The 10023-nt window shown below is 46.6% G+C and overlaps 1 protein-coding gene across 1 annotated transcript; it reads left to right on the top strand.

Annotated features, from left to right (window-relative positions):
* The first annotated feature begins 3098 nt into the window (after nucleotides 1-3098).
* LOC115770690 (serine/threonine-protein kinase MARK2) lies at nucleotides 3099-9914 on the top strand. The gene is made up of 2 exons (XM_030716083.1): nucleotides 3099-4111; nucleotides 6660-9914. Exon 2 carries the CDS (start codon nucleotides 7288-7290, stop codon nucleotides 9574-9576), a length of 2289 nt encoding a protein of 762 aa, XP_030571943.1. The 5' UTR covers nucleotides 3099-4111; nucleotides 6660-7287; the 3' UTR covers nucleotides 9577-9914.
* Nucleotides 9915-10023: the final 109 nt, after the last annotated feature.

Here is a 10023-nt window from a genome sequence, read left to right as displayed (position 1 = left end):
TGGACGTAACTCAAAGATTATAAGGTCTCGATAAACCAAATTTGGTATGGAAATCTTCGAATTTTACTTCTTTGGATACGAGCCCCAATTCACCCCATTTTTTCAAGCAAGAGCTAGATGCTTAGGTATATGCACTCATTTGGGTGCCGAATTAAAGCCCTGCAAATTCCATAGAGATCGGATTATAGATACTAAAGTTATTTGAGAACACATTACCCATAGTATGGGGCTAAGGGAAGAAGAAGCGTGGCCGTAGTGTATTTGTGTGTGAGGTTTTTGTGTATGTCCGCATAGAAGGATGTTCTGGGAATCTCCTAGTCGGACACTCCTGACTAGAGTTATCTACATGTTAAAAAATTCAAATTCTATGAAAAAATATTTCAAAAATAGCTGTACATCATAATCGAATCGATGTTTATGAGCCTTTTTATTAAATTCCGCGACTCCCAGCCTAAGCTGTAGATATATATATATATATATATATATATATATACATATACATGTATATATATACTTGGGGCAAGGCAGTGCCGGTTCGTGGAAAATCCAGCTAGCTTATGGATGATTTTTCTATCGGCTAATTCCTCATCGTACCAGCATTGCAAATTGCGCTAAGGTTGTTGTGTGTTCGAGGCATATTTAAGTAGAGTCCTTGCGACACGCACAACAAAAACTACAAAAACTATGCAAAAATGTAACAAAACCAGGCCGAATAAAGAACAAAGTCGAGGAAAAACTCTTTGACAATGGCAGGTAGTAGAGAGAAGAATCCAAACCAAACCCCAGTTGAAAGGCTACATATGAATGGTCGGGCCCGGGCAAAGGATTCGCATTGGTTGGGAATGCAAAATAAGCGCAAAGGATTAACAAAAGGTAGATTTGGCAATGCCCAAGTGCATATACTTTCCACTCGAATGACAAACGATTGTCAATATCTACCATATTTGAATGTGTGAGAAAAATCTACAGTTTTCCCGTAGTTTTCTTCATCAAAAGAGCGCACTTTTACTTTCGGGGCGCAGCTGAAAATTTGATTTCCTTGGTTGTGATTTTATTGATATGCATTCAGCATTCATTTGGGGTTCTTTGTTTGTCTCACCTTTTGACACATTTCAAGAATGCCAGCAGCCTCTTTTGTTTGAATGGGTTAATTTGTATATTTAGCTGTTTGTCCCGGTGGTTGGCTGCCCTTCCCCAAGCAGCAGCCCAGCAGAAGCAGCTGTCCTTGATAGCCACCTCTCAGCTGGTGCTGGTGCTGATGCTGGATCAAGAAATTCCTTGGCAGGCTGCATTAGCATGCGGCATTATCGAATATTGATGCAGTGCGTCTACTGCCAGCATTGAAACATAAATCCAATTAAACGTTAAGTTGCTGCCGACAATTTGTGGCACGTTTGCCGATGTTGCACCTTTTGCGGCGTCGCGTCAAAAAGGAAAACGCAAATCATACGCCAAAGTCGAATGACGGCATCTTGGTAATCGATATGCACCCGCATCCCTAAGATGTCCATAACTCATGGCAATGTGCAAAAGTGGATGTATCGCATATCCTGCGTTCGTCCTTTTGTTTGCCAAAATGAAAGATGCAGCAGCAGCAGCAGCAGCAGACGCCTGAGTGCCTGCCTGCCTGCATGCCCCTCCACGGCCACGTCCAGGTCCCTTTTAACCGTTTGGTCTTTGTTTGCGCTGCATCATCTGGTGCTGCAATCTGTTTTCCGCATCCTCTATGATTAAACATTGCCAAATGCAGCCAAGTCGCATTTGAAGACTTTGCATTGATATCAGGTGCCCTGCTCTGATGACTCCTGCTGCCGCTCTTCCTGCTCCTGCTCCTGCTGTTGCTGCTGCCGCTGCCGCTGTCGGCGCGTGTCTATTTGTGGCCAACTGTGATTTGCCCACTGGGCCATTGTCTGTCTAGAACTAAGGCCGGATCGTCAGCTGTGGCCACCATGTGGCACGTGTGGATGGCCCAATTATAGAGCTGCAAGATGCCCGTCTTGCTGTTGTTCGCTTATCTAGCTCTACTTGGTTATGCATTTGGATGTATACATACCCTGCACTTTGTGCAATAGGTGGTTAAAAAAGTGCTTGTTTCGTATTTCTTACAACGATAGCAATAAGGAGGAATACTCATATACAACATCATTTTAAAATATGTAAAATAGCCAAGCAAATACATTTTTAAAAGAACAAGAATTAAATTACGACAATAATAAAGGGATTTTGATTCGAACTTACGAATATGAATATTAAATTACTAAATACCCAAAATGAAAGGCATGCACAAAGGCATTTTAAGTAAAACATAAGCAGTTCTAATTATTCTCTGAGAAATATAACAAATAAAGTATTAAAGTTCAGTTTATATTTTAAAAGTTATGAAAGTTAATTTATGATTTTCTTAATCTGCTATTATTCACAGGGTAGCTCGTAACCGAAACCCATTCACCATTTGATATATTTAGGGGCTTTCGTCTGCTGTTGTTGGCATGCTTAATTACCCGCTTAATTATTAACATGTCACTTTGGCCCACATTCGCAGCGTGAATTTCTTCTTCTTATGTAAAACTAAGTACATACTTGTGAATATGCAAATACGACTATTTGAGTTTGAATTGGAGTAATGCGATTTAGGCATGCATTACAATAGAAAGAGAGGGGGTGAGAGGGTTAGAGAGAATTAAAGGGAAGGAGGGACAAGTTTATCTCAAAGTAATTTCAATCAAAAGGAAAACTGTAGTGCTTGCAAAAGGCAGAAAAGCCTGCAAAAGCTTTTTAATCAGGCGCCTCAAAGTTGCCGCGTCCAAAGAAACCCGTAAAACGTCAAAAAATAGAACAAGAAACAAGCAAAAAAAAATATATATATATATTTAAAAAAACCGTTATTATAATCAGCAGCATCTGCATCGTCCGAGTAGGCAACGCCTTCCGTGCCATGCCGCCCCCTTTAGCTCTTGTCGCCTACTTTGTCATTATAATTTTTCTTTTCATTTAAATAAAAAACAAGCAACAACAAAATGAGTAAACCAAGTGCATTTTGTTATTTATTCGTTATGGCAAGTTTTGCTTGGGTTTTTTAATCAAACTGTTTTGGCTTTTGACTGGCATTGTCTCTGCCAGCTAAACGAGGGAAAACAGTTGGCCAGACAGTCCAAGCGGAACTCGCTTTAAGATTGCCTCGTTCTTATTGGTCCCCGTCCCAGACACCCACACCAACAACACGTACACTTGATTGAGCGATGGGCACACGATAAGATACCAAATACACAAACACAGTGCACGATACGCAGCGAAAACAGTCGGCGAATAAGAATACTTCAAGGCACACACACACATTCATACACGCACACTTTTACAATTAGAAAGAGTCGGCAACAGGGGCATACCACCACCGCGACAACAGCTACTGTAAGAAAACTCACACCATTAAAGTTTCAGGAGAAGATGTGGAGGCGAGCCGTTTGAACCACTACAAAAGCAAATTGACAACAAATTCGCCGCAGAAACTTAAGCCAGAGAGCAAGAGGCAGCCAGCTACAAAACGAAGACGAATACGAAAACGAAGCCGAGACCGAAGTTGTGCATTGTTGTGGCCATCGTTTCTTTCCCCTGCCCAACGACGTCGTCATCGTTGCCAAGCTGTGACGTCACCCCTCAAGAAACGCTCAAGGAAATACAACGACCTTCAAACGTTTGAGCCGCAACATGGCAAGAAGCGGCAAAGAATGAGCGTGTAATAGGCATAAACGACGATGAGCATAAGAAGAGCCACGCTCGCTCGCACGCTCACTCTCTCGCACTCTCCGAACGCATCTGTATCGTGCAGTTCTTTAAGATACTCTCTCTTCGTCTCAGACCTGTATCGCTATGTGCGATGGATCTGGAACTTGGCCTGGGTCTGGGTCTGGGCACTGGCACTTTAGTTGTGCGTTCAGTACAACGACGCGCTTTGTATCTTGTAGTTCGTCGCGCAGAGTCGCAGATAAATTTTGGATTTTGCTCGCAGCTCATATGTGTGTGGATTAACTCTAATTTGTTTTTGATTGCTGCCCGGGGAACGGGAACGGGACTGGTGCGGAATCGGGCACGGGGCAACGGAACGAAACGCAACGTAAGTAAAATGTGCAATTATCTTGGCGCTGCTTTGGTCTTTGATTTCTGGTTTTCGATTTCGGGACACGGGCACAAGATAAGCGCTCGCTCCATGGGGACTTTAACAGCGGCGGAGCTGTTTCCGTCGGCTGCTGCCGCCTTATCGCCGCTCTCAGTTTGCGGTCTGTCTTGGTGTCTGCGTCCGCGTCCGCGTCCATCTGTCCATCTGCTGTTTAAGTGGGCGTACTTCTTTTGCAATTAAAGAGGCGTTTTATTAATAAACCAAGCGATCCAATCCGCTGGGAATTGCGATTTCAAGTGCTCCTCCACGCTGAGCTGGCACTCATCAAAAAATGTCTGACTCGTTTTGAAGAAATAGTGTCAAAGTAGAAACAATAAAACAATTAAGTGATGGCAGGCTGCTAATGAAGCGTAAGTATGTGTGCGTGTGCGTGTGCGTGTGTGTGTGCATGTGAATGTATGCCAAGCCAAGGGCAAAAGATCGATGGAAAACTAGAAAAGTGCGTTAAAGCAACGCGCAGCAGCAAAGAGAACTCGAGAAGATCAAGTGAAAAACGAAGACCAAGCGCCGCCGACGCCGCTGGCGTCTCAGGCTGCGGGCAGTTGCTGATGACTCAACGGGAAGAGTATTTTGTGGCCAGCAAGAGATAAACATCAGGAAGAGGCGAGCAGGCAAACAGACTGAGAGCGTCGATCAACGGTTAGTAACGACTAAGGGAGAGTCGGTTGTGGCGCGAGAAACGCATGCAAGAATAAGAATCAAAATAGAATGGGGCAAACAAATGAAGGCGCTAAAGAAGACGGCAACAAAGGCGACACTTGAATGTTAACAAAAACCCCGACCCGCACCCCGCGGTCTACCATCTAAGCCCCACTGCTGTTTACTTCTGCATACATACATTTGTACATACATACATATGCATGTGGGCCCTGGTGTTGGTAACAGTGTAGGGGAGCGGAACGCGGGGGTCTTTGGGGTGCATTGAACTGGGCAGCTGCAACTGCAGAGCTGTGGCAGAAATTCGATTTACCAAATAATCGTAGCTGTTGCCAATTCTAGGAATTACCATGTGGATGCAAGTGTCTGCTGTTGTTGTTACAAATTTGGTTGTTGTTTTTTTTTCTTGTTTTTTTTTTGCTGACATTGCGAATCGCATCTTTTCGAGCTGCGGCACAAAGCAGAGAAAATGTGTAGGCCAAAAATAATACAAATAAAATCATAAAAGAAGCAGCTGCAATTGAATTACGAATGAACGAGACGCACACACACAGACACACACACACACACGCTCACAAAGAAAGGGCATAGTAAGAGGAGGAAGCGAAAAAAAAGGAGACGACAATGCCGCTGCATGCGACCCAAAGCGGACAAGTCGACGAGACGGGCAAGCTGAGGGGCAGGCAGGCAGCGACAGGCAGTCAGGGTTGGATGGAGGATAAGGGTATGAGAATGACGATGGCAAAATTTGAGAAAATGTTGCAAGCAACAACAACAACAGCGCCGAAACAACGAAAACAAGTAAGCAGGATCAAGGACACATGTGTGCTAGCGCTCAAAGCGAGAACCAGAAATTGTTACACGTCGCACGGGGCGAACGAGCGAATGCCGAGGCGCAAAGAAAAGCCAGATTAAGGACCAGTTTCATTTCCTTTGTTGTAGTTGTTGCATGAGTTAATTTCTCTTTATTGTGTTTTCGAGGTAAATAGGTAGCTGTTAGGGTAGTTCGGCTAGGTAGCTCGTCCTGCGGATCGCAGGATGTGCAAGCGAAATGTAAGTGCAAAGCAAGAGGGAATTAAGAAACAAACGAAAGAACACAGTGCGCAACGAAAGGTAATTAATGGACTGCGAGAGAGAGGAGGAAAGAAAAAATAAGAGAGTGAGACAGTACTGAGAGCAAATTACTTATAGAGGGATCATATGGCGGTTGTACAGTGGTTCGAAATGGAACTAAAATGAATGCAAAAGCAAACAATGATCGTTGGATATTGTGATGGTCACATTTATGAGAATATTGTTGATTAAACCAATTAAGAGTAGCCGACTGGAAGATACCCAGTAATAGATGCCTTTACCCTGAAGAAACCTTTAAAAACCTCCGCGTTTATAGTCGAATCTGTATGCAATTTTCAGGGAAACAGCTAATTCAAGAGTATATGAGTACAAAAATGGTTTGTTGTTTTAGTGGGAAGGGCGTTAAGTGATACACAATGGATCCATGTGTACTATACCTCACATGATCTCTGAGATATGAAAAAAAAGTTCACCTTAAAATCGATTCTAATCAATTTCAGGGAAACGTAGTGCATGTTTTTAAATTAAATTGATCTTCACGTCGAATAGGAGGAACTACTATCCGAATTAGATTGGTAATATTTGACTCGATTTGATAATGGAAAAGACTAAAATTTGCAAATTTAATGGAATCGCGACCATTAATATTTAAACCAAGTTGGATACGATTTGCAGGCTGTCCCTGCTCTAGACCCCCCTTTGCTCTACTCACATTTATCACCTGTAATTAAATCCTTTGCTGTTTTCCTTGCAGGCAGCTGCTGACACATTCAAGTTGTCAACGCTCAGCGATAAACCAAGTGGAAATTCATGTGACACCAACGAGAACGGCACACGATCAGAATCAGCAACGTCATCAGGAGGGAAGGGACAGCAAAGACGAGGGCCATAAAAGGCTCGTGCCACATGAGGCATTAGGCCATCGCCTCTGACTTCGATAGCAAGTACTGGGGGTTGTTGAATTCATAAAGAAGTTGCATTGCGGTGCGCAACTGAGGGGCGAGACAAAGCGATCCTGTCGAGGACGAGCCCTGCTTATCAGCCATGCGTTGCCAGCACCGCCAGCTGAATGCTGAGGGTTGAGGTTCTTATCTTAAAGCTAACCGGGCCAGGAGGAGGGTGCACGAAAAAAGAGCAGATGTTCGGAGTGAAAACCCAGTCGAGTTGACGAGTCCACAATTTGCGCCTTGAGGGTCGCTGAGGGAGTCGAGGAATTATTTACATTTGCCATTTGCCGCAAAGAACGCGTGTGTGGCATGCGCCGAACTGGCAGCCAGAAGCCATATCCCACCAAAAAGCAAACGCCATTTGGCTATTTTAGGAGCCGATCTCTTTAGCTTTCAGTTTCGTGTTTGAAGCTCTACAAAATTTGTTAGTTTAGAATGTCGGCGGATAAACATTTAGAAATTGTAGAATTCAGCTTGGCAGATGAGAGTGCGGCAAAAATAAAAGCAGCAGCGGCAGCAGCAGACGAGAAAGCGCCAAAAACTTTTAAAACATCAGAGAAAGAGAACTGTAATAGACAATCCCCGACAGCTGCCACTGCCACTGCAACAGCGGCTGCATCAGTAACAGCGACAGCAAGTGCAACGCCAGCGAAGTGCTGCTCGAGTCAAGCCCCCAAGGCGGAACAGGCCACGCCCACAATCAGCGCCGTAGCCACGGTTCGTCTGGGCAGCCAAGCAGCCGGCCAGGATGCGACCGATGGCATGGGCAATGGTACGGAGCTCAAGTTTCAGTCGTATGTGAATGGCAACGGCAACGGTGTTTACAAGATCATCAAGACACTGGGCAAGGGCAATTTTGCTAAGGTGAAGCTGGCCCTTCATGTGCCCACTGGCCGTGAGGTGGCCATCAAGGTGATAGACAAGACGCAGCTGAACACCAGCGCCAGACAGAAGCTGTACCGTGAGGTGCGCATCATGAAGCTGTTAAATCATCCGAACATTGTCCGGCTATTCCAGGTGATCGAGTCGGAGCGCACGCTCTATCTGATCATGGAATACGCCAGTCGCGGCGAGCTATTCGATCATCTGGTCAAGAACGGACGCATGCGGGAGCGAGACGCTCGTATCATCTTCCGGCAGCTGGTGTCGGCCATTCAGTATTGCCACAGCAAGTTTGTGGTGCATCGCGATCTGAAGGCCGAGAATCTGCTGCTCGATCAGCACATGAATATCAAGATCGCGGACTTTGGATTTGGCAACACGTTCGATCCGAATGCCCAGCTGGAAACGTTTTGTGGCAGCCCGCCATATGCTGCACCGGAGCTGTTTATGGGGCGGAAGTATGCCGGGCCCGAGGTGGATGCCTGGTCGCTGGGTGTGGTCCTCTATACGCTGGTCAGCGGATCGCTGCCCTTCGATGGCGGCACACTGAAGGAGCTGCGGGAGCGTGTGCTGCGCGGCAAATATCGTGTGCCCTACTACATCTCAATGGACTGTGAGAATCTGATGCGCAAATTCCTCGTGCTCAATCCCGCCAAGCGCACCACACTGAATGGTGTTATGGGCGATAAGTGGATCAACCTCGGGCACGAGGAAGCGGATCGGCTGCGACCGTATCGCGAGAAGCCCATGGAGCTGCAGGATGCAGTGCGACTGGATCAGCTGGTCCACATGGGCTACAAACGTCGTGATGTTGAGGCATCCCTGAGGGGTCAGGCCTTTGATGACATTTACTGCACCTACATGCTGCTGGGCGTTTCCAAACCACGCGGCTCCCGCCAGACCACTTCGGAATCAACCACTTCGGACAGTTCCTCTTCCAGTGTCCTGCCCTTGGCCAGCTGTGTGCAGGTGACGCTGCCGCTCGAGAAAAGTCTATCAGCCACAAATCGTCCCCTGCCGCCGCGAGTGGCCAATGCGCTGGCTGCTGCTAGCCCTGCACCGAACTCCATCATAAGTCCGCCCACCACCACCACCGCCACAGCAGCAGCAGCAGCAACAGCAGCACCACCGCCTGCCAAGCCTACACGCCGCACGCCCGCTCGCAAGACAGCCTCCTCCAGCACCGGCAACAGCTCAACCACCACGCCCAGTCGCAATCGGTCCCCGCAGACGCCGCAGAGCAAGCGCGCCATCAGCTCCAGTGGTGCTGGCGGCGTTGATGTCAAGCCCACGCTGCTCAGTGCCCAGCGGCAACTTGCCCAGGCCCAGAAGTTGGCCAACAGTCCGCAACGCTTCCACTATCAGGGCTCCGGGCGGCGGCCCACAACGCTCTACGAGAAGGCTGAGCCCGCGACAGCAGCAGCGACTTCGGCAGCGAGTCCTTTGCAGGCGCCTAGATCGCCCATGGATGGGCGTCTGCTGGAACGGCTGCACGTCAATGCCCAGGCAACTGGTGCTTGTGCCGCTGGCCGTGCCACGCCCACGCCCACGCCTACGCCCACGCCCCCACCAGACAAGTGCGGCGACAAGCCCTTCACGCGCAGCAATGTGGCGCGCGCCACGTTTCACTTTGGTCAGGGGCGCAGTGGCAAGCATGGGCGCGGCAACTCTGGCAACTGCGATGAGGATAGCTACCATCAGGCGCCGCCGCTTTCGGCGGACGACACCAAGCCCGCCTCCCGCGTCGGCTTCTTCTCCAAGCTGACGGCGCGCTTTGGTCGTCGTGTCATACAACTGAACGAGAAAGATGTCGCCGAGCAGCGCAAGAACCTGACCAAGTAGCATAGTATTACTATGTATACATATATACATATATATCTATGTATATGTATATGTGTATATATATGTGTATATATATATTCATATATCGTCCATGTACGCCAAGAAACCCCAAATGCATGCCTCAAAATGTCACCAAGTTGTTGGAAAGTACAAAAGAAAAACTAAAAAAAATATATATATATATGAAACACAATACAAAAAACATAAACAAAGGAAAATGATATCGCATGAGAAGCAACAAAAACATCAAGTGGAAAAAACGAACGTGAAATTGTTAACTGCTCTTTAGAACTATAAGTGATAGTAGAGTATATATTTAGTTGGTATATTTTTTAAAACTGAACAAAATACACACATAATCATAATACTTTGCAATAAAAATTCATTTCAATTTTAAGAACAACACGTCTTCCAGCAGGGGCGAGCGACTCTCAAACTGTACATCAA

Source organism: Drosophila novamexicana, unplaced genomic scaffold (genome assembly GCF_003285875.2).
Source record: "Drosophila novamexicana strain 15010-1031.04,08,12 unplaced genomic scaffold, DnovRS2.1 tig00004560-arrow-pilon, whole genome shotgun sequence".
In the NCBI taxonomy this organism is placed as follows: Eukaryota; Metazoa; Arthropoda; class Insecta; order Diptera; family Drosophilidae; genus Drosophila; species Drosophila novamexicana.
The sequence above is the reverse complement of the archived record's forward strand: the minus strand, read 5'-3'. Positions and strand labels throughout refer to the sequence as shown.

Bases quoted from the DNA above. Each gene is read 5' to 3' on its own strand.
- LOC115770690 (XM_030716083.1), top strand. From the start codon at position 7,288: ATGTCGGCGGATAAACATTTAGAAATTGTAGAATTCAGCTTGGCAGAT.